We start from the raw sequence: 25358 nt of genomic DNA on the forward strand, positions 1-25358 counted from the left end.
CCAGTTTCCTTTGTTTTTAGGTTCATTACCCATGTAAATATACATACATACATATTATACATAAGGTATAACACAATGATAGTACGATGAGCACCATAGATATGCTAATACACAGGTGTTTCATTCCTAACATATGATAATGACGACTGTCAAAATGCTATTTTATATTGTGAGAAAATATAGCAATATAAGCAATTATTTTGTCTTTTAAGTTAATTTTGCTTTCATTATTTTCTACGCTTACAGAATTTCCCTATACTTAATTGTACTCAACACTGAAATATTCGTCACTATATGGACAAAAGTATTGGGACACAGTAAATCCAGGTGTTTCATTGCTGACAGAGGGTTGGACAACAAAATGATGGCCACAAATGTCATTATATCATTTTATATTGTGAATATCATGATCAATATTTTTATTTTGTCTTTAGGGTTAATTTTGTTTAGTCATCGACACAAAGCATCTACTCATCTACTCTGCAGTAGTATTTTTTGTCATTATAATTGTTATAAATGTTCTACCTGTAAATTTCTGTTATATTTGTCCCATTTTGACCTTAAATAATCATTTTAAGCCACACAGTCATTTGGTTTCTTCAACTCACAGAAAGAAAAGTCAGCCTTTAAACTTAGAGGGAATATTTATTTGACATTTATCTTTATTATTATTAACAACAACTGACATAAACTGTTTTAGTCTGACAAACTGTGGGTGTGATATGTCCCAATATATTTGTTTTTATAGTGAATAAACCACAAACATACAAAATGTGAACAATTAACCCTTTTAAGACTGCCATTATCAGAGGCCGCCTAGGTGTCCTCATGTTTTCTCTGCAATAAACGTGTCAGAAAGTGTTTTTTGTTTTGTTTTGTTTTCTTGTTTTTTGCCCCTGTTTTTTGCACCTTTGTTTTCAGGAAGAACCTAACTCAATATCTGGCCATTAATTATCCTTATTATAAATCATAAATGCTTAAAACAGTGTGTTTTAGTAAAAAAGAAAAAAACAGACTTCTAGTTTTTAGTATATTTATATCAAGAACAACTATAATTGTCCATAAGGAAACCTTTTCAGATGGCAAAAATAAACTTTCAACTATTTTACATCTGCTTAAACATGCTTTTTGGTCTTCAACATTCAGTATTCATATCATGGTTTCATATTTCTTGTTTTTTAGCCTGTGTGGAAGTGTCTGAAACAGTTCCTTTGTTCTTGTAATAGTCCCACATTGCTTCCATAAAGAGTTGTACAGTCTCGGAAAGGTCAGGATCTCAGCTTGATGCTTGATGCTGTTTCAATTCTGTGGATAGCGCCGACATTTTAGGAGTTACAATCATTTGAATGCTGTAAACTACAAAATGCAGCACTGGAGAGATTACAGTTGTTAAAGGGTTAAAAAGCTTTAAATGTTTTTATGAGGAACCTGGGTTGAGGTGCTTCATAAATATCTCTTGTTCTGTGTTTTTCTAAACAGGTACCAAGATGCAGGAAGTAGATCAGGATCCATATATCTGTCCTGATTTAGGAGATTTACCAGGTAAGTGTTACTAAACTAGCTCATAAAAGGTTCCATCTACACAAAGAAAGAGCAATAGGTGGAAGAGAAATAGTTGCATAATTAAAGATGACCTAATGACTAATGTGAAAGTGAACAGTGGCAGTTATAGCGTTTCATAATTGTCGCTGTTTTGTTTCAGATTTAGAGGATTTATTTTTGGACGACAACGATGACTTCCTGGGGAAGTTAGTCGGTAAGTAAGTGGGTCATCAATCATGTGCAACGGCTAGAATTTTGACACCCACACATAAACACTTACACCTAATGTACAGCATGCAATAATACATTTTGTCACCTAGATAATGTCCTGTTGGGTGACCCCTGGTTGAACTGTGAGGATGGCATCGAGGGGTTCGGTAAGAATCATCACCTTTAATTCACTAAACAGTCGATTCTAATGCTTTTACTGGACCCTTACCTTACTTTGAAACCCTCGGACTTAGGCCTTTTGGATCAGAAGTGTGTTTTATACAGGAAATGGAGTTAGATTTCTATAAATTTAGTTATTAAACAGCATAACATGAAGCTTGATTGATTTGATTTGCACTTATTATAACGTTAAAAAGCATCTTAAGGGGAAGACACACCAACCCAATTTTCGGGGGTTGGATGTTGTCGGGTAGTCTGGCGAGGTCAGTGACATGAGTCTGGTTGGTGTGTTCTCGGCTGTTGTTAATGCCATCGCCAGTCTTTTCAGCCCATTCAACATGTGTATTCGGCCACTACCCGTCATTCAGTCAGACCAATCTGATTGGTGGAGGGATAGCCTTTGACTAGTGAATCAGTGATGAAGAAGTTTACATGTGAGTACAGCTATGCCAAATTACTTCACACTATTATTGTCTTCTATAATGGGCCATTCACTGCTCATATCATATCTCAGTGTTTCCCAACCTTTTTGAGCCACAGCACATATTTTACATTAAAAAAATCACAAGGCCCACCACCAAACACAAATGTCACAGAAAGTATATTTATTGAAATATGATGCAAATCTTGTCCCAATTTACTTAGTGTGAAATCTGGGCCTGTTTAGTTGAACATAAAGCTGATATTCTTGCAGGAATTGAAGAAAGACACACACAAATCTTCCTTAACAGCTCTAAGTCTCTCAGTTTTTTCGTCTTTATATCAGTCATGCTTGAAAAGCCCACCTCGCATAGATAGGTTGTGGAGAAAGGGAACAGAACTGAAATAGCTTTGTTTTCTAGAATGGGGAACTTCTTGGCAACAGTCACCAAACACTCTCCTGAGGGGGGGCACATCGAGGGTGTGGGGGCAACATTGTCACGGGGCGTTTGGAACAAGAAAGCAGAGAGGGGTCTGTCAGCGACCCCTCAGACAGACCCCCGGCTTGCAGATTGAGGTCCGTCGTATAATAGCATGGGAGGCATATCTCCCCCACCCCAACCCAATACCCGGGGTTCATGAGTAACCTGCTGATCTGTGCATCACTAGTGGGGGGGGCGGCTTTATCAACAGAATGCACCGCCGGTTCACTTTCACTTTTATTTTGCAAAGCTAAACAGGAGACTGTAGTTGTAGAGCGGATCATCGGTGTGTGCAGTCGTATGTATCTGTATCACACTGCTCGCTCACAGTACCAATCAGGTTAAGATGGATAATCTTCCATGGCACACCTGATGATTTCTCACGGCGCACTTACATGCCACGGCACACTGGTTGGGAAACACTGTCATATCTGGTAAGTGCCAGTCAGTGTTGCCTGTAGACTTCATTCATTCCACAAAGTGAACACTGTTAGCATTGTTAGCATAGTACGATTTCTCCTTAGTTTTCGCCTGCGACATCTTTCTTCTTCCACAAGAAGAAGCCCAAGAACTGACAACACCAGTATCTTCTTATTACTATCTGTTTAACAAGTACAACAACCACAACAACCCTTTGTGACTGCTCAACACTCTGCTGACAACAATAACTGATGACAGCGAGCTCTGGGTTTAGGGAGATGCTCCATTATTTTCTGGTTTTGCATCTCGCGCAAGCGCAGAACATGCGCTGGAGTCGGTAGTCGATTTGGTGTGTTCTTCACACTTTTTTGACCATGTCAGGGAGACTGGAGCCGCTTGATAGTCAGGCTATCTATTCTGGTGAAAATCGGCAGTCGGGTTGGTGTGTCTTCGCCTTTACACCCTTAATACACCTTCACTAACTCAGAGAGCTCAGACCTCCACTAGGATCATTAGTTCACTTGTTTCACAAACCACAAATTTAGACCTCTGTTTTCCCCCTTTTGGTCAGTGGGTTCCACTGTTCAGTTTAACTGTTTTAAGTTCTAAGTAGCTTGGTGTTCTCAATCTGACTATCATATCATGTCCAATCAGATGAAGGGCTAACATCACCTCCAGTAACTACTGTTATTACTTACAGATTCACATTCAGGTTAATTTATTTATACCTGTAGGTAGGTTTGTTTTGCAAATTGGTCATTTCTCAAAACATAATGACATGTAACATCATCATCATCATCATCATCATAATAATAATAATAATAATAATAAACTTTATTGCAGACACAAGTCCATATAACACAAGCACACAACATACAGAATAAATAGAATAAAAAGGAGATACAGAATTTGTGCACATTATAAGGTATACAGACTATTGCACCAATGCCATCTCAGTTTAGAAGTGAAACAATAGCAGCTTTTCAGGGGGCTGACTAGGGCTTCTATTATGTGATTCTCTGATGTATCCAAGTGACACATAAAACTAAACATCTAAAAACTAAGCTAAACATAAAACCAGCACATAAAATTGAATGAAAAACTAATGTCACATGATACAATCTTATCTTGGGTGTTGTTGTGAGTCACAGTCACCCCAAAATCTTATCTATTTACCATTTTTAAATACTGAACATGTTTGGAGAAACATGATACAATGCCATTATTTTCTGTTTGATACTAGCATGCGTGAGAATAACAACCATATCTGGTTTTGCTACACCTTCAAACTGTTTAATTACTCTTCTTCTTCCTCTTATCGCCCTTTCAGATGAATTTTCTACCCTGACGGAGCTGCTCAACTCAGACATCCAGCCACTGAGACAAGAGGACACACCGACGGGAAAAACTACTACTAAGAGAAAAAGAAGTAAAGGTAAACGATCATCTTCAAACTAGCACTGACTCAGCTGCACCCCAGCGATGTGAAATCTGTCCCATCCCCCATGTTGCCGCATAAAACCATAAAGAATTGCATGCACATTGTGTAACCCTGTGATAACAGATGATCAATACGCCCTTGAAGGAAGTTTTAATGGTGTTTTTGTGTTTTTTTCCTCTTTAGTTCCTCATTCAAAACAGAGCGCTGATGAGAATACACCTACCAGAGCAAAAAGGAAAAGAGGAGCAGGTGACATGCCCTTTTAAAGGCTCATTTAATTTCTGTGAAACCTGTAATGTGCTCAGTAAGCTGTTGGCTACAGGCCTGTGTAATAGCTAATGTTTTACACTAGAAGAAGTGTAAAAGAAGCCAGTAATGAGCAACAGCTGTGCATATAACAACTGAAAGTGTTCTATCAGCACTCTTCTGTTTTACTTTATTATAACTGATTATTATTTATCTTTTATTGATTATGTTTTAATTGTAATTGTGTGTTTTTATCTTGTCTCTTTTCCATTTTTGTAAAGCACTGCAAATTGCCCTGTGTGTAAATTGTGCTATATAAATAAATTTGCCTTGCTTTGCTAAGAGGACAGATGATATGGATCACTGTGACCATGATCATTATTTGTTTACTTCAGTTTTATGATATAACAACTAAGCTTATGTTATGCAGGTATAAATGATTTTGGTGGTTGTACTCTTGACATGTAGAAAAATCAACTTTTTACATGTCCTGGTGCGAGTTTAGGCTGTTTTTTTAATGTTTGTTCTTCAATTTTTGTAGATCGAGGGAAACACATAGAGGTGCAGACTGAACCAGCTGTCACTCAAGGTATGATTTCATTAATCCAGCTTTAAATGTGTACATTTACATGAGGAATGTGCAGGTAAAAAAAATGTGGAGAAGACAGAGAGCAGTAAAACTTTAGTGTCCAACTTCAGATGCCACAATACAGCGCACATTTAGAGTTCATTCTTACACTTCCTTCCCAAGTCGTCACTCCAAGGTGACTTTATAGCGAAACACAAATATCAACCTAACCAATCAGAGTCCAGATAGATAACAACTGTAAATATGAAACGTTAACTGTATAAATACAAATGTGTATGTAGTTTAGAATGCAAGTATTTTATAAATTTGCTTCAGTACACACATATTAAATACATGAACTCAGTGATTTTGAACCTTACACATGTGCAGTAACATTCCACTATTTTCCAAATATAACAATGATGTTATTTTTATAGGTGTCATATAAACAGTATATTTTGTTATGATGTGAATAATTAAGTGTTTTTTTCCTGAATGGAGCATTTTTCAAATAAGGCATGACGTATATGAATACAAGATAACAAATGTATGTGAGTGTATGTATATGCAACTATTATAGTTTTATTAGGATTCTTCAGACGTGTGTAGAGGGCATTCATTATACAGTCACGGAAAAAATTATTAGACCATCAAAAGTCATCAGAAACAATGGTTAGGCAATCAAGTACTAACTCCTGCATGTATCATGTGACTAAAACAGACAGAAAAGAAAACATGGAATGCCTAAAAGCACTGTTTTTGGCAGAACAATGCCATAGCTATTGATGTAAGAACTGAAGTGAGTTTGGTTATTATCAAGAAAACATGGAAAATGGATAGATATCAGCTCTGAAATTAAACTCTTATGAGTTATTTTTGTTGTTATCATTATATTTGTCAGAAAAAATGTACCTTTAGTTGTACCGGGCATTAAGATGAACAAGAAACTGAAGAAAACAAGGGTGGTCTAATAATTTTTTCCACAACTGTATATGTATCTCATTTACTGGTTTTACTACAGGTCCTGTAAACATGACACCTGTTTATGGTCAAAGATCCTCTCTGGTAAAGATGTATGTGTGGTTTTTAATCAGAGTATGCATGCCTGTACCTAAAAACAGAAATATTAACAGAATATCAATTTTAATGGTCATGTAAGGAGCTTCATTTTTAGAATAATGGCAAAAAAACTTAATATTTTGTGTAGCATTTCACTCACCTTGCTTTAGCATACAGTGACTTATACATAATCACTCATCAAATTTAATATCGTAACAGAGTAAAGTGTTTAAGCCTAAAATGTGCAGGCAGAGTAATCCATAAATCTGTGTACTATAAACATCAGACCCATGGGTGAAGCAGACGCTGGCCACTCATGTTTGACTTAGTTCCTTCCTGTTGAATATACAGTCGTGGAAAAAATTATTAGACCATCAAAAGTCATCATAAACAATGGTTATGCAGTCCAATATTAACTCCTGTCTGTATCATGTGACTAAAACAGACAGAAAAGAAAACATGGAATGCCTAAAAGCACTGTTTTTGGCAGAACAATGCCATAGATATTGATGTAAGAACTGAAGTGATTTTGGTTATTATCAAGAAAACATGGAAAATGGCTAGATATCAGCTCTGAAATTAAACTCTTATGAGCTGTTTTTGTTGTTATCATTATATTTGTCCAAACAAATATACCTTTAGTTGTACCAAGCATTAAAATGAACAAAAAACTGAAGAAAACAAGGATGGTCTACTCATTTTTTTACGCAACTGTTGGTAAGAAACAGGAACTTTTGAATCTGTCAGAGAAAGGGTGGAATTGATCGAGCAAAAGGAGAAGTCTGACTTTATGCATCTTCATGCATGTCATGTTGCATTTTTAGGTACTTGGGTTTTTTTTTCACCAAGTGTATTTATTTATTTTCCACAAAAATACAACAAATACAACAAATAATTAATAATAAATAATACAGTAAATAATAATACAAACAATAATACAGGTGCGAAACAGCTATCACAGTAAGGCTCATCTTCAATAAAATAGACATGACAGGGCAGGAACATGGAATATAATTGTTACAGTGTGAGACATAAATCATCCTTAGAAGTCACTGACTTTATACATCTTCATGCGCGTCATGTTGCACGTCATGTTGCATTTTTAGGTACTTGTTAGTTGTAATGATAATAAGGTATTGCCACAATCAGATGTTATACTTTGCAGATGTAAATCACAAAGGTAACTGTGTCTGAGAGAGTTTCAGAAAACAACAGTTCAGATATGTAACAAAAAGTCGAAAATTGCAAAAAAAATATATAAAAAAATACCACATAATAAACACTAAAACAGTTGGAAAAAGTTGACTGTTGAAGCAGCATGTGCAGTTTATACCTCTAATAACACTCCTACCAGTAAGCTAGGACAAAAACATAACATGAAAAAAATCTGCAAACAATGAAAATTCAGTGATGACACAAAGTCAGTCTCTCTATTCTCCATCTGCTATCAGTTCATGTTGGTTTTCCAAGGCCGTTTTTTTGATACACTGAAGGATAACAAAACCTCCTCACACAGGTTGTTTTTTGTTGTTGTGCAGGCAGTGATGCATCAGACCTCAGTCCGGTTGAATTCTTCTCCACACCCCCGCCAAACATCGTACCTCTCTCCCAGGTCCCGTTTATCACCATCCAAGACCTTAGCCCGGGGTATCAGGTCGTTCGGACCCTGCGGTTATCTCCGTCGGTTTTCAGGCTTCCACTCCCCAGTACAGCAGCTCCACCTCAAATCATATTTGGTGAGTTGATCATAAATAGACCTTTGACTGTGATATAAATGTATAGACTGAGCCAGATTAATGCCTATTACAGCTTTAATTTTATGATTACTGAATTCATGTTACAATAATTTCACATAATTTACACATCTTCTTGCCACGTCTTATTATTTCAGTATGTGCATGTAGTCTTTTAATAGTATATTCTTTATTAATTTAGTACCTGCACCCTCACCTGCCTCTAAATGCCAAGTCCCACCCCTTTCACCAGGTGAGTAACACTTGAAATCTCGTATTTTCACTTTTCTTGTACAGTTTTTAAGATTTCATAATTTTTAAAACTCAGGGTTTCATTTTGGTTTTTGAATTTCAGATTAATGAAGACATAACAAGAACTGGTTGATTTTGGTTCAGTTTTAGTTTTAGTCTTAGATTTTAGGGATTATAAAGATATGAGGAATGAAGAACCGCCTGATTTATAGAGGCTAGAAAAGGTAGAATATGAAATATCATGCAAAAAAAAAAAATGGAAACATGATCTTGATTCAGGGAAGTGTTGTAGTGGTTAGCACTGGTATCTCACATCAAATAGGTTTAGCGTTTTATTACCCCCACTATCAAAAACATGTGTTAGGTTAGACCTCCTGTCAGTGCATAGAGTACTATTGATTTCCCTACAAGGACAAAACAAGTGAACTTTACTTGATTTTTTTCTTTTTTTTTTGTCTTAGAGTAAAGTGTCACTACAGTGGACAGTTATTCTCCAGCTGTTCTCTTGTATATTCATGGGTTTTGTTGTTTTAGTTCCATATCAGCCAACACAGTGAACGCTTGTGCATCATCCCAAACACTGCAATTCATACCATTACTGTAACTTTGCTTTTCTTGATAAACCTGATCTGCAGTAACATGTTTCAAGTGTAAATTAATTACTAGTTGTTATAAGACTGTATTTAACACTTTTCTTAAACAAAGAGTTTTATTTTTTACATTTCATCTCCATGAAGTTAGTAATAACTAGTATTATAGTACGTTAAAATGTGAGAAAACATCAGATTAGCGGTATTAAAAATGTTTTTATTTCATAGTTTTCACTCAATATATCACTTTCTGGTGATGAATTTAAATACATTTTCTTTGCTTCAAAAATTAAACGCATGGTGTCCAGCTGAGTGGACATTTTTGTAAGTCCTTAAAAAATAGGTTCATAAAAAATAATTTCAATTGCATTGTTTTTTTTATGCCTAAAAAGGAATAAAATCACTCAAAAAACAACTGTTGACCAAGGTTCTCATAATTCAGGGTTAAGAGACTTAGACAAACTTTATTGATCCACAAGGGAAATTAACCCTTTCATGCATGAATTATGAAAACCTTAATCAAGATTTTTTTTTCCTGAGTGTTTTTATTCCTCTTTAGGCATGAAAAAAAAATGTGATTGAATTTTTTTTTTAAATCAACCTGTTTTTCATGGAGTTACAAAAATGTCCACTCAGCTACACCATGAATTTTATTCTTGAAGCAAAGAAACATGTATTTAAAACCCAATATCATAAAATGATTTGAAAACATAGAAATGAAACCATGTTTAATGCAGCTAATCTGATGTTTTCTCACATTTTAACATATTCTAATACTAGTTATTACTCACTTCATGGAGATAATATGCAAAAAATAAATATTAACAATTGATTTCCACTCAAGAACCAACCAAGAACAGCAAAGTTACAATAATGGTATGAATTGCAGTTTATGAGATGATGCGTAAGTGTCCACTGTGTTGGTTGATATGGAACTAAAGCAACAAAACCCATGAATATACAAGATTAAAGCTGTAGAGTAACTGTCCACTGTAGTGACCACTATGCATGAAAGGATTAAATGGTCATAATAGCCCAGTTGCATACAAAGGCACTTGCAAAAAAAAAGCAAAAAACAAAAACAAAGGAAAGTAAATGTGAAGAGATAAAAGTAAGAAATAATGTAGTTTAATATAATAATTTAATATAATTCATTTTTCATTGGTGTAGTGCTTAGTTTTAATTTTTTCTCTCGCCTGTGCATAGTGAAATGTAAAACTAAGAGTACTGCGTGACTTTAAAGTTCCACATTTTTACAGTTTTAGTTCTGCCTTTTAAGCAGCAGTATAGTCCTCTGTGTCTACAGTATGTGTGAATGCCATATCTTCCTGTTTCTGTGTTTGCAGTGGGCGGGGCAGTAGCTCCTGTCCAGATGAGCTCATCCCCACCAGGATCTCTGTCAGACACCGCCAGCAGAGCCATGTCTCCTCCCTCCTGTGTCTCACCACAATCCCCCATAAGTGGTTAGTATCTACCTGCTCTGTCTCCCACTGTTCTGTTTATCCTGCTCAGTTTTTACAATGTTAGATTTATGGTGATGTATTGCATTTCAGATAAGTCCCCGTTTAAGGAGTCACCTGTTCCTCAGTCTCCCACTTATCTGGATATTCCACGTAAGTTACAAATCACCTGAATCATTTTAGATCTGAAATGATTAATTGATAAAACTGACTTGAATTGATTACAAAAAAAAGAATTTTCCTGAATTGAAGCTGTTGTGTTTCTCACGGACACTTATTATGACACACATAATGCAAGGATCACCAAACAGTCATATGTTAGTTACATCTTAAGTTGTTAGTAAGTACAAATTTGTTGAAGACTGCATAGATAGATAGATAGATAGATAGATAGATAGATAGATTGCTTTTATACTGTTGTTATTGTTGTTATTTCTATATAGATATTTTTTATATATCCTTTTACTTTTACAGTGGTACGTTGACTTAAGAGCAGGGATGTAACGATTACTGGTATAATGATAAACCACAGTAAAATTCTAATTATCATGATAACCGTGTTTGGTTACTGCACTTTTCCGGAGAAAATCCCTATGTAAAGATCTGCTTTTATGTCAAATATTTGAGTGTAGTTTTAATTTATTACAATTTTAATTTTATATACCTAATATTTGGAACCAATATTCACTTTTAAAGTCTTTGAAAAGGTTCGTTAAGCATCTTTGTGTTATTTATGCAATAAATTATATGTTTTTTTGTGTTTTCTGGCCTTTTATGTTGATATAGTAGGTTAAAGTGAAAAAAATAATAGACAGATGATATAAATGAAGTTGTGCTGAAAAACAGATCCCAAACATGTAAACATTTGTTTATATAGTATATAAAGGCAAAATCAAAAGTACTGAAAAACAGCCTAAATAGGCTCAGACCACTAAGGGTTAATTCTTGAATGTTTCTGCAACAGAAAGTACATTGTGTCTATTATTTTATTTGTTTTTTTTTTTTGCTATTGTTGTTTTTTTCAAAATACAATTTGGTTAAATTATTTCAGTGTGTGTATAAGTACTTTTTGAACATTTTGAGCACAGTTTCAACTAGAAGCACTCGGAGAGCGCAGACCTCTGCCAAGGCTGATCAGTGGCCCCCCCTGTGGGCCCCCCCCCATGCCAAGGAGGTTATGTTTTTGCCAGGGTTTGTTTGTTTGTTTGTTTGTCTGTCTATTTGTCTGTCCGTTAGTGTGCAACATAACTCAAAAAGTTATGGACAGATTTTGATGAAATTTTCAGGGTTTGTTGGAAATGGGCCCCCCCATGGGCCCCCCCACCCCCGATCACCACCAAAATTTAATAATTTCTTCCTTATCCCATTTCCAACAAACCCTGAAAATTTCATCAAAATCTGTCCATAACTTTTTGAGTTATGTTGCACACTAACGGACAGACAAACAAACAGACAAACAAACAAACAAACCCTGGCAAAAACATAACCTCCTTGGCGGAGGTAACAATACCGCGATAATAATGATAACTGTGATAATTTTGGTCACAATAACCGTGATATGAAATTTTCATATTGTTACATCCCTACTTACAAGTTTAATTCGTTTCGTGGCTGAGCTCATAACTCAATTTGCTCTTATGTCAAATCAGTTTTCCCCTCTGAAATTTACTGAAACACAATTAATCCATTCCAGCAACCAAAAAAACACCCCGATTGCACACCTAATTTATAGATAACTGATAACAGCGAAAGCTCAGTATGTTGTCTGTGTCATAGCCAATAAAAAGAGAAATGTTGGAGGACTATAGTAGGTATTCTGGTGGTGGATTCTCCATGGATCCATGGATTCTCTGCTCACAACGGTGTCTTGAAGAGTACTAACGGGTTCCATCAGTCAACCCCATTTTTATGTACAGGGTTATTCAAAAAGAATGAACTGATATCATGACGCATTGCTTCAGTTCTCAAGCATCGTCATGGAATAAGTCAGTGACTATTTGAAAGTTTTCCAAGTTTGAGGTTTTAGGGTTTTTTTGTCACTTAACTTTTTATTGAAATTTTTTACACATATTTGACAAAACAATAAAAAACGAAAAACAAACAAACCAACGTCGCTTGGGTACACATACCTATTTCAACACATTTTTATCCAATCTTTCCATCATTCTTCGCTCTGTAAACAGTCCATTTATTCCACTTTTTGTCCATTTGTGCTTCCTGTAGTCGCAGTCTATGAGTCACCCTTTCCATTGTATATATTCCATCAATGATTGCGATCCACTGGTCCTTTGTTGGTGGGTCTGTCTTTCCCCAGTTCCTTGTAATAGCTTTTTTGCAAGCCACTAAAAGTATCTTAACCAAGTATATGTTGTTTCCTACTATATTTCCATCAGATAAGTTACAAAAATACAGAACATCACAGCACATTGGAATCTCATACCCCATTATTTGTTTTAGTACTCTACACACCATATCCCAAAACACAGTTATTTTAAGTTTGAGCTATTTTAAATGAAAAAGTGCCCCAGCGATGGATTGGTCAGAGGGGGGCCCAAAACCTTGCTCTTTATGCTTGGCCTCTGAGATCCCCAGACCTGTGTTTGATTTTTTTTTGGTGGGGACACATAAAAGATCACGTTTATGTTCCACTGCTACCCACTAACCTCGATGACCTTAACCTCCTAAGACCCAGCTATGGGTTTTCTGTCCACATTTGTGGACAAGAGTTTCACAACTTTACACACAAAAAAAAGAAAACTGTCCACCACAAAAAACATTCCATTAAAATTTTAAAAACTGCATCTGAAAAAACTGCTGCATCATGATGCTTCCAATATAGGCACATATTTAATGAAGAACAAAAAAAAGCTTGTACTTTGTTGACATTTCCTGGGTCTTAGGAGGTTAAACATCGAATAACAACAGCAATCAACTCAGTGGATCGTGATATCCTGATACGCGTCTGGGAAGAATTCTGTTATCGCATTGATGTTATCTGTGCTGCAGGTAGTGACCACATTGAAAACTTGTAAGTCAGGAAATAAAAGTTGATTGTGAGGAGAATACTTGTGACTTGGCTGGAGTTTTTAATAGCTTTTCCTTATTAAAATATTGTGTAATGAAACGGGTTCATTCTTTTTGAATAACCCCATATATATATATGTATATTTTTTATATAGTCTACTGGGCAGCTCCGGAGCCACATGTAGATCCTTCATCCCTCTGCTGTGGCTCCCTGTGGCTTTGGACAATTAATAATGAGTATTTAATTTAAATTTATTTTATTTTGTTAGTTTTTTAAATGGAATTCTAAGATTATGGTGATATTAGGTATTACAGGTATTATCTCCTGCAGCACAGCAAAGTCTAGTCACTGTCCGCAGGGGAGGTGCTGAAATGCTTTACCGTGTGTCTGGAAGAGGTGAAAAGAGGTCAGACCCATAGTTAGGAAAAAAAATTTGGCTAAGTACCTGCACAAAAAGCACAAAACACGAGCACAACACAACAGAGATGCTTCCACTGCAAGGTAACTATGCAAAGTGAACAAGTGAGACGCGGAATTCTGGGCGGATGTTGTGCCAGCTAGTGGTGGCATATCTGAAGCTCACTCATAACTCGGGTTTTGACTAGCAAAAATATTTACCTAGCACCGGCTCGAAAATTTGGAAAACTCCTAAATTGAGGCACTCGTAAGTCAAGGTAACACTGTATACTTTTTGTGATTTTACAATTTTTTTTGGCCACTTCAAATAAACGTTTAATCAAATCAAATCGAAGAAAATACTCGATAGATTAATCAATTACAAAAACAATCAATAACTGCAGCTCTAAACTTTTTTACGTCTCAAAGTTACAAATTGCTCCAGAGTGATTTCTGTGTGAGCGCAGTTTGTTAATAGGTTTTAATCTCTTCCAGAAACTGTGAAGGACTACATTCAGGACACCAAAGCCCACATGAGTCAAACCTGTGAGGACATGGAAGCAGGCCTCAGCTTGACCTCTCATTACGTTGACGTCCAAGTAACCCAGAGAGAGATTCCTCGCACTGGAAAAAACACCAACAAATGCCTGGAGAAGGAGTTAGTCATCATGGGAGATACGGACCGAAAGAAAAACATGGTGGGGATGAATCAGGTAAGAGGTGACAAATTAAAATTATATGACAAACATTTTATCTTCCTCGCAGCAATTCAATGTGATATCACAGAAGGTGACTCGGTCCTAAGCATAGAATGAATATATTGAATTTAGATGATGTACAGTTGTTTTATGCCTCAAAGTAAAGTCAAAATATCATGGTTAGGGGTGCTGCCATGTTGCTTCTGTGATGAGTAGATGCATCTTGACAGTAGTCACTTTTCCATTGGACATCTGCACAAAACTTTACCGATGTTTACGAAATGTCGAAAAAACAGAAGTGCATAATGTCGGTTTTTCCATTAAATCACAAATTCGATGATTTTTTTATTTATTACCGCAAGATGACATGAGAAGTTATTCCATTAACATGGCGATGAACATAAATATGGTGTTGATTTACAGATATACTCATTATTATTATATATTACCCCTCTATCTCGTACTAAATTAAAAATTGATTGGGTTTCCTGGTGTGTCCACACATACTGAACATGTTTTTTCTTCTTCTTTGCTTGTTGTAACGTATGTCAACATTCGTTTTTTTTTAATTCACCTGACTCTAGTTGCAAAAAAAGGTCTTTCCATTGCAGTTTTATGTGATATACCATTTGCGCTACAAAACTTTTAATGGAAAAATGAGACTTTTTGTGAAATTGTCGTTTTTCCATTTGGTAAATTTTTATGCGCAAGTTATATTTGCACAATTTGAGGGTCCATGAAAAAGCGACTAGTGATAGTCGGTCATTCCAGCTTTCATTCACTCTTTCTTCCCTGCTACTTTTTCTTACACCTGAATGCAGCAACTCTAACCACACGTGATATTGTACAGTCTACTCTCATTATACCGCCAACTTCCGTTCACGGCCAAATTGGCGGTATAGCGAAAATGGCGTTACAACGGGTTGCGTCCATAATGTGCATGTCTTTACTATATGATGTCTATGCTGCCTCCGTTAACCCGTTCTAATTGCGTTTCTAAATAAATCTTGATTCTGTTATGTTGTAAGGGATCATTTAAGGTGGGGAAACATTTTAAGCATTATTATACCGTGTCGGGAAATGACACCCCATCATCTTGAGGCTTTGGCTTAATCCCACGTCCTCTTCCCGACATCCTGACCTACTGAGTGTTCTGCGATAAATGAACGGTGGCCGTTCCGTAGACCTACTCGTAGCTTGTCGCGATCAGCGTCTGGCGCATTTGTTTCAGTGCATTGTTAAAATTTATGTGTACTCGATGGCAATCACGCTGGCGGTATAACGGTCGGGAAATCAATGGTATAAGTGTTGTTTGTGCATGGAACTGGGCTGGCGGATGGCGATAGGCGGAAATGGCGGTAGCTAATGGAATAATGCATTGGGGATTTTTGTGCAATGGTTTTGGTCAGCGGTGAGCGAAAATGGCGGTATAACGGCGGGCGGTTTAACGACAGTAGACTGTAGTTTTTTGTTTTGTTTTGTTTTTTTTACCATTGTTGGTATGTAATTATTGCTGTGCATTACCACTTGTGGTATTGTAGTTTTTCTCACCATTGTTGGTCTGTGCCGTAATTTATCATTAGTGGTATTTTAGTTTTATTCTTACCATTGTTGGTATGTAATTATTATAGTGTAAGTTAACGGTTAACTCTTATGAATGTAGTTTGTTTCTATTTTTCACACACACTTTGGTGATATAATGTAAATACTGTCAAATGAGTTTATTCTAATTTAGTATAGGCCTATTTTGTTCATTGTTCTGGCTTGAAGTCTAAGGACAGGAGTGAGTATTTAAAATGTGATTATGTTAAGTTATTTGATGATGAGAAAACATTTTTCTTCTTCCCACTCCTTTTTCGAGTGTAGACGAATGATTTTGGAATTTTGCATTTGCATGTATTCTGTAAATGCTCAAAAAAGCAAATAAAAAATGAAAAATTAATAAGGTATTCTTAACCTAAATCTGAAAAAAGCTTCAAGAAATCCATTAAACTGCTAAATTAAATGTAGACCAAACTTGAAAGCAAATTCCCAGTTTGTATCTTACGCCTAATTATGTTCATTTATTTAACGCAGATCTTTGAGAGCTCAGATGGCAACAAACCCAAAAGATACATCCTGCTGCTGGGCAGCGCAGGGATGGGAAAAACTACTCGTATCAGGAGACTGTGTCTGGACTGGTCCAAAGACTGTATCCCCCAGTTTGACTTTGTCTTCTTACTGGACGGCAAAGCGCTCACTTTAACAAAGCCGGTCCATAGCCTTCAAACCCTCCTCCTCAGCCTTTCCTCCTTGGCCCCTTCCTGCACCGACCCCGAGGCAGTGTTTGCTCAAATCCTCGCAGCCCCTAAGCGAGTGCTCATCATTTTTGATGGGTTTGAGGAGCTGCGGGAATATGAAATACTCCTTCAGGCTCAAGAGAAAGACTTGATCGCGTCATTGCAAAAAGACAGTAAAGCTCAATCCTATACAGTAAGACAGGTGTACTCTGCCATCCTCCAGAGGGTCTTGCTTCCAGGATGCACTCTTCTAGTCTCCACAAGACCAAGAGGTAATGTCGGTCCACTGCTGCGACGGGCGGACAGCCTTTTGGATGTGTGTGGCTTCTCTCCCTCAGATGTAGAGACCTATTTGTCGAAGTACTTCACTGATCCTGACCTCAGGGTCTCTGCTATGAACTGCCTAAAATCCAGCAGCTATCTTAACCTCCTCTGCTGGAACCCAGGGTTGTGTCGACTGGTGTGCTTGGTTTTAGAACAATCCCAAAACTCAGAGGTCCTACCAAGAACTCTGACAGGGCTGTGCCACCAAGTGCTTCATCTGAAAATGGAAGCAGAGCGTAGGAGAAAAGACTCAAAGACCGAAACTGAAACTGAAACTCAAAGGTCCGAGCAATCTGAAGAGGAGACCCAGACGCAAATCTCAACCGGTACTCAACTGAAGAAGCGTCAGTCCAGAAAGACAGTATGCACCCGATCTCGGGCAAGGGGAACTGGAAGAGGCAATAAGAACAAGGACAATGGACAGGTAGAGGTAGAGGTAGAGGAGGTGCAGATTTGTGGAGGAGGTGATGTAGATAGAACAGAGAAAGTGTTGCTCTCCCAGCTCAGCTCCTTGGCCTGGGAAGGGGTCAAAGCCAACTCATCTGTGGTCTCCAGGGAACAGACTGTGTCCACCAAACTGAAGGAGTTTGGCCTCAGGACGGGGCTCCTCCTGCGTAACCCACTGACACCTTCTGAAAAAGGAGAGGAAAAGGGAAATAAGACAAAAGTCCAAAAGAAAACAAAGGATGATAAAGACTGTACCACTGAACCGGATGATCACATCCTGTTGTGGGCCAGTCCTTTTCTTCAGAGTTTCCTGGCAGGAGTCCATGTGTCTTTGTCAAGGTACAGATAAGTATATTCATCTTTCAACAATAATAGTAAAGTTTTCAATAGAATGGAAATGATTAATAGTTATAATTTCATTTTCTTTTTTTCATTTCAGTTTAGTTTTGGTTCATTTTAAGAGTATGTGACTTATGAGTTTATTTATTTTTAGTGTTAGTTTTTGTTTTATGGGCATCATTGGGAAATTCCTAACTTGCCAAATTCTAGAACCTTCTATTATAGTGTTGTGATCTTCATTCATGATCCTTTTTATTATTGTTATACATATGAAAAGGAAGCCGATTGTGTTTCATTTCACCTCCTGTTCTATTGTTCACCATATTTCCTGTTTTGTTTTGTTTTTTCAGTTGAGCAGACTATTTTTTCACACCTATTTTTCAGTTTGTTGACTATAATAACCCTGGAAACAATAAATCTACTTCTTTTTTTCTAAATTGAAAGCGAAAGTGTGTATCTATTTTCAGTGCTTGGATCTTTTCCTCTCTTTCACTTCTCCCTACCCTCTCCCACTTTCTGTTTTGCCAGAATGGTAGCAGACCGTACGTTCCAGCAGACCCTCCCTTTCAACACGGGGGCGAGGGGACGCCGGCGACCTCAAAGAGAAGGGCTTGAGCTAACGCAACGGTTCGCCGTCGGTCTCCTGTTCCACGACAGGACCGAGCTGCAGCGGCTTCACCACAACACCAACACGGCCTTCAGAGACATGTTGGTCACCAAACAGAATCAAGTCACAAAACACCTGGAAGGCCTTTCCCTCGGTGACCTGAGCCCCGCCCAGATCCTGGAGGCGTGTCACTATGTTTATGAGGGATGTTTCACACACAGTGAAGGTGGAGGAGACTCACGACTAGCTGTGCACCTGGCAGCGAATCTCCCAGAGCTCCTGACATTTCGTGGAGTCCCCCTCAGCCCCCCAGATGTGTTCACGGTGAGGAACATCCTCCAACGAGGTGGAGGGGAAGGAAGATGTTTCAGCTTGGATTTGCGGGAATCAGGGATACAGATCTCTGGACTCAGATCCCTTATGGAGCTCAGTAACATCAACACATACAGGTAATGTTTTTTTCTTTTTCCGTCAGGTGTCCATTTGAGAGTATTTTGGAAGTAATCATTGATCTCATTCCTTAGGATATGCCTTAATAAGTGGCATATCGTCCATTATATTTAAGTTTCTTTACAACACTGCTTTGTTTTAATGTACTGTATCAGTCTTTATTTTTAACCCTCAGGCCATTTTTGTCCATTTTTGTCATTTTTCTTTTTGATTTACTCATCACACTTGTGTTACTGCCTATGAATTTCTGCAAGAATGTCTCTCTTTTGCCATATTCTTTTTATCTAATGTCACTTTTTGCATCATCTCGGGCAAGGTTATTATCGTTAACGAAAACTAACAAAATGACGAAAACTGGAATTGAAAAAATGTTTTCGTTAACTGAAATAAATAAAAACTGTAATTAAAAGAAAAAAACAATAACTAACTGAAACTGTATTGGGTGTTAACAAAGCTAACTAAAACGTATAAAAATTACAAATAAAATTCCCTTAGTTTTCGTCTTTGTAAATGTCGGATTGATTTGAAATAGATTTATTTCATTTGAGCAATTTTCCACCACCATACAGCACTTCATGGTCCGTACTTCTCATCACTTGTCGTTTAGAGTTGACTTCTCGTCCCCATTCTACCCGGCAACATGGAGATTAAAGTTGGGAGAAAACAGCAGAGTCCTGTTTGGGATTTCTTTGACTATGATGGTGAAAATATGAAAAAATAAAACTAAACTAAAACCAAGCATTTAGAAGAAAACAAAAACTAATAAAAACTAGCAAACCTGCTCTAAAAACTAATTAAAACTAACTGAATTACAGAAAAAAAGTCAAAACTAAATAAAACTAGACTATAATGAAAAATTCAAAACTGTTATAAACCTGCTCTCAGGACTCTCAAGCCAAAAATGTACATGCAACAAAAACTTCTATAAAATCATCATATCCTCCTTAGACCCAGCTAAGTAAACATTACATTAAATTTTATTTATTTATTTATTTATTTATTTATTTATTTGACAGGGACAATGCAGTCAAACATAATTACAAGTTTGCAGCTGATGTGATGCATATAGAGTTTATAGCTAGTGCTAATTCTCAACTCCAGTCCCCAGTTGGGCTTTTCCACAACACTGCAGTACAAGTATAAAATATACATCATTTAAGACAATCATACTGTACCATTCGATAATCCGGTGTTGCATTTATATATGAGGCATTCACTCACTCACTCACTCACTCACAATATACACAATATCTACAAATTAAATAAGTGTCTTGATCAAAAACAGCATAGTGCAACAGTTTTTTTTCAGATGCCTTTTTTTAATGAAATGTCCTTTGCAGTGGACAGGGTTTTGTTTTTTGTTTTTTTTTAAGTAAAGCTATGAAACTCTTGTCCAATAGAGGACAAAAATGCATTGCTGGGTCTCAGGAGGATATATCAAGGTTATAATAGTTTTGGATTTTTCATTATAGTTTAGTTTTATTTAGTTTTGACTTTTTTATTACCTCTAATTCAGTTAGTTTTAATTAGTTTTTAGAGCAGGTTTGCTAGTTTTAATTAGTTTTCGTTATTTTCTAAATGCTAAGTTTTAGTTTACTTTTACTTTCTTTATATCTTTCATCTCCTTCTCCGTCGAATTCAAATAAATCCCAGACAGGACTCTGCTGCTTTCTCCCAACTTTAGTCTCCATGTTTCCAGGTAGAGTGGGGACGAGACAACGACTAAACGACAAGTGACAAGAAGTGACGGACCGTTAAATATCACATGGTGCCAGCAGCTAAAATTGCTTGAGGGAAATAAATCGATTGTATATCAATCTGACATTGACAAAGACGAAAACGAAGGGAATTTTATCCAGAATTTTTATACGTTTTAGTTAGTTTTGTAAGCACACAATACAGTTTGTTAGTTATCATTTTTTTCTTTTAATTATAGTTTTTATTCATTTCAGTTAACGAAAATGTTTTTACAGTTCTAGTTTTCGTCATTTCGTTAGTTTTCGTTAACGATAATAACCTTGGGATATATCAGAATTTTTTTCAGTTGTTCTCTACATAAATCTCTTAAACCACTTCACCTCTTCTCAAAACTATGAAATGCTCAATAATTTTGAGGATTTTAACTTTTGAAATGCCAGTTTGAATATGTGATGCAACTTGGTTTATTAAAAAAAATAACACAAGATATGACATATTTTGTATATAACACACGGTGGAGAGATGTGGCATTGTTTTATATCAGAGTCTTGGACATGTCAAAGATTAGCAATAACATTAGTAGCATTAGTAGTTTTTGTGCAGCACAGAACCCTCATGGCAACGTTGCCTCATGGACTTAAATTGGAGCCAAATTTTGTCATAAATATTACTAATGCAATGAAATCAATGTTGCTGCACATTTTTGACATATTCACGATATAAAAAATATGTATTTTTTCTAAATAACAGTTGCATCATGTATTCAAACTGGCATTTAAAGGGTTAAAATGAAGAAAGAATGAAAGAACTGGTTGTAGTTTTGAGCAGAGCTGATGTGGTTTTGGAGATTAATGCAGAATAAAAGAAAAATTGATGATTTTATAGCAGTTTTTGTGCATGTACATTTTTGACTCGAGGGTCCTCAAAGGGTGCAAAAACTGTCAGTAGTGCCTGAGATTAGGTAAAAAGAATATGGCAGAAAATAAACACTAGCAGAAATTCAGATGCTAAGAGGGTAGTAAAAACTAGAGGGATCCACATTAATCTTGTTAAACACAGCCTGAACCTCTGGGTGTCTTTAGGGCGTGCATTGCTGATGCCATTACGCTGTGGGAGCAGCTGGAGCAGAGCGTTGAAGAGGAACTCCTACATGGAGCTGTGTCCAAGTTCAAGATCCACCCTCTGAAAGCCACACAGGTGTCCCACATAGAACATCTGGCAAAGCTGGTGGACATTCACACTCACAGGAGACTTTCAGACAGGTAGGACGCCACAGGTTCACACAGAAAATAGTACTGAGACTTAGGAACTAGAACACTGGGGAGGACGTTTTCTGAAATGTAGTCCAGATCCTGGGACTTTATTCCACTTTTTCATTTTATTGTTGAAGAAGTTTAGCTGTATTCTGTTTGGTCAACACTCACAGAGGTCAGAAGTAACTTAACCCATAAAGACCCAAACAACCACTAGCGACCTAAAGCATCTACTGATCTAACATGTTGAATATCTGTTGATCCACTAACCCTATGACTACATGTAAATATTTATTTTAAAATGCAGTTTTTCAGCTTTTCTAACAGCATCACGTGTCTTTTTTGGATGTTCTGAACCTCTGTAGTGAATGTGAAAACAACATTGATTCACCAGTAAAACCAATGGAGTTTGATTAACGACAGTGAATGGAGGCTCTCGGTTTATGCTCAGTTAATGGTAGATTTTACTGAAAAAGTCACTTTTTCTTCAGTTTTTTCTGTTTCTGATATAATAGCCCTCAACTTTAATCTGAGCTTTTGTGAACATCTACATGAACAGTAGATTTAATATGGGAAAATATATGATTTTCACTGATAAACTGCTAAATACAGAGGATAGTATTATAATAAATGCTGATAAATCACTTAATAAAGGTTAACTCCACAGACAAATTTATTCTGGAATAGTAACAAAAGAAACACTGGGTCTTTATGGGTTAATGCAAACACTTTGTTACTGTACTTACCTAAAATTTTCCAGTATCTGTATTCTACTTAAAGGGGTCATATTTTGCTAAACCCACTTTTATTAGTCTTTGGTACATTTATTAGTGTATTTGGACCCTAATAGTTCATAAAGTTTGAATTTGAACCCTCCAGGTGCTGCAAAGCTATCTTTATATTCATTTTGGCAAAAATCAAGTGGATTTCTACAACCCGTTTTAATTCCTGCTTAATTTGTTACGTCTATAACTACATTTGCACAAAGTCAAGACTTCAGATGAACATTTCTCAGATTATGCCATAATTGTTTGTCAGCAGCAGCGGTTGTAGTCCATACTGAAAATATGTCCAGACTTCGAGACAATTACCTAAAATGTTCAGTTGTTGGTTGTATTAACGAACACAAGTGGTTTAACGGGACACAAGGCATGGTCAACAACCTGGAGGGGCTGGGCTCATGTGCATTTAAAGGGCCAGCGCTCAAAACGACCTTTCTGGTGTCATTACTCAGAAATAGGGTTGAAGATGGACCTGTGGAGTTGAATTAATGAAGAATTCAGACCCAAGTATAACATTTACAGTTTATGTAGACCACAGGGAAATGTTTGAAAATGCATAATTCTATTTAAAAAAGCAAAATATCACTCCTTTAATATTCATTATATCTGACATGTTTTCACTTTTTCTGTGTATATTTTAACTCACTCAGTACTTTGGTGTTCAAGCTTTTGTGTCATTGTGCCAATTTTACCCTAAAACACATTACGTCAATCCCCTTCTATGGTGCAGATTACACAAAATAAATGTGACACAGTGAAAACAACATAAAGGATGTAACAAGACACAAAGTCGTGTTGCTTACATTAAAAACTGATTTGCACATCGGAGTGAAGCTAATGTTCATTATTCTTATTAGACTGTATTTTTTTATATATATATGAAATGACAGTACTTTAATAGTATTCATATTAGATTGTTATGGGGGTCATTTAGGGTTAAACAGGAGGCATTAGACATCATACTAGGGATGCAAATTATTAATTTATTTATTAATCATTAGTTGGTTGACCTTGTCGATCGATTAATGATTAATTGATAAGCAGTGATATTCCTGTGAACCTGAATTTCTCTTACAATAGGGTCTATAGAATAAAAGCTAAATATTGTTTATAAACTTCATGAAAAAAGCATGTCATATTCCTTAATGATTGATTTATTGTACCATTAGGGATACAGTACAGGCAATGACATTTATGTAGTAGAACTAAATAAATTCTGCAGAGAAATTAAATAAAATAAATGGATCTGAAGAGGGGCAGTTTAGAAGAAAGGTTCATGTGGGGGACGGATTTCAAGGAGCGGGGAGATGCCGTCGAGCAAATTCTTATTGATCATTAATTGATAGTTGATTAATTGTTTCCATCCCTACTCCATACTGTACTTTTTCACTTGAGCTGGACCAGTCTTCCTTACACTGTAAAAAAAATCCTGTTGTTTTTACGGAAAAAAAACTGGCAGCTGTGGTTACCAGAACAATACTGTAAAAAACACATCCAACTGTAAACATATTTGTGGAGTAACGTGTAGATTTAACAGTTTAAACATATAGATTTAACGCTGGATTTAAATGGTAAATGGACTGCACTTATTTAGCACATTTTCTCCACCTTCATGGTGTCCGAAGCACTTTCCAAATCCACCAGGTCCAACTGGGAGCAATTTAGGGTTCAGTGTCTTCCATGGACACTTGGACATATGGACAGTCAGAGCCAGGATTTGAACCACCAACCCTTTGGTTATTGGACGAGCTGCTCTACCAATTCTACCAACCCATTAATTTACAAATTTAAAATATTACATTGTTAAATGTTTACTTTTTTATAACTTTTATATACAGTACAGGCCAAAAGTTTGGACACACCTTCTCATTCTTTGCATTTTCTTTATTTTCATGACTATTTACATTGTAGATTCTCACTGAAGGCATCAAAACTATGAATGAACACATGTGGAATTATGTACTTAACAAAAAAGTGTGAAATAACTGAAAACATCTCTTATATTCTAGTTTCTTCAAAGTAGCCACCCTTAGCTCTGATGACTGTTTTGCACACTCTTGCCATTCTCTTGATGAGCTTCAAGAGGTAGTCACCTGAAATGGTTTCCTAACAGTCTTGAAGAAGTTCCCAGAGATGCTTAGCACTTGTTGGCCCTTTTGCCTTCACTCTGCGGTCCAGCTCACCCCAAACCATCTCGATTGGGTTCAGGTCCGGTGACTGTGGAGGCCAGGTCATCTGGCGCAGCACTCCATCACTCTCCTTCTTGGTCAAATATCCCTCACACAGCCTGGAGGTGTGTTTGGGGTCATTGTCCTGTTGAAACATAAATGATGGTCCAACTAAACGCAGACCGGATGGAATGGCATGTCACTTCAGGATGCTGTGGTAGCCATGCTGATTCAGGTTGCCTTCAATCTTGAATAAATCCCCAACAGTGTCACCAGCAAAGCACCCCCA

The 25358-nt window shown here is 36.7% G+C and overlaps 1 protein-coding gene across 2 annotated transcripts in view; it reads left to right on the forward strand.

Annotated features, from left to right (window-relative positions):
- The window catches only part of ciita (class II, major histocompatibility complex, transactivator), a 47241-nt gene that overhangs the window by 12959 nt on the left and 8924 nt on the right, over window positions 1–25358 (forward strand). For both annotated transcript variants that reach the window (XM_030142178.1, XM_030142179.1), the window contains exons 2-15: window positions 1480–1542; window positions 1703–1756; window positions 1863–1919; window positions 4585–4689; window positions 4879–4944; window positions 5483–5530; window positions 8107–8304; window positions 8504–8554; window positions 10490–10606; window positions 10697–10756; window positions 14520–14737; window positions 16799–18111; window positions 18640–19167; window positions 21949–22128. In XM_030142178.1, coding sequence (XP_029998038.1) covers window positions 1480–1542; window positions 1703–1756; window positions 1863–1919; window positions 4585–4689; window positions 4879–4944; window positions 5483–5530; window positions 8107–8304; window positions 8504–8554; window positions 10490–10606; window positions 10697–10756; window positions 14520–14737; window positions 16799–18111; window positions 18640–19167; window positions 21949–22128 — 3058 coding nt within the window. The remainder of the gene's footprint in view (window positions 1–1479; window positions 1543–1702; window positions 1757–1862; window positions 1920–4584; window positions 4690–4878; window positions 4945–5482; window positions 5531–8106; window positions 8305–8503; window positions 8555–10489; window positions 10607–10696; window positions 10757–14519; window positions 14738–16798; window positions 18112–18639; window positions 19168–21948; window positions 22129–25358) is intronic.

Source organism: Sphaeramia orbicularis, chromosome 8, assembly GCF_902148855.1.
Source record: "Sphaeramia orbicularis chromosome 8, fSphaOr1.1, whole genome shotgun sequence".
NCBI lineage: Eukaryota > Metazoa > Chordata > Actinopteri > Kurtiformes > Apogonidae > Sphaeramia > Sphaeramia orbicularis.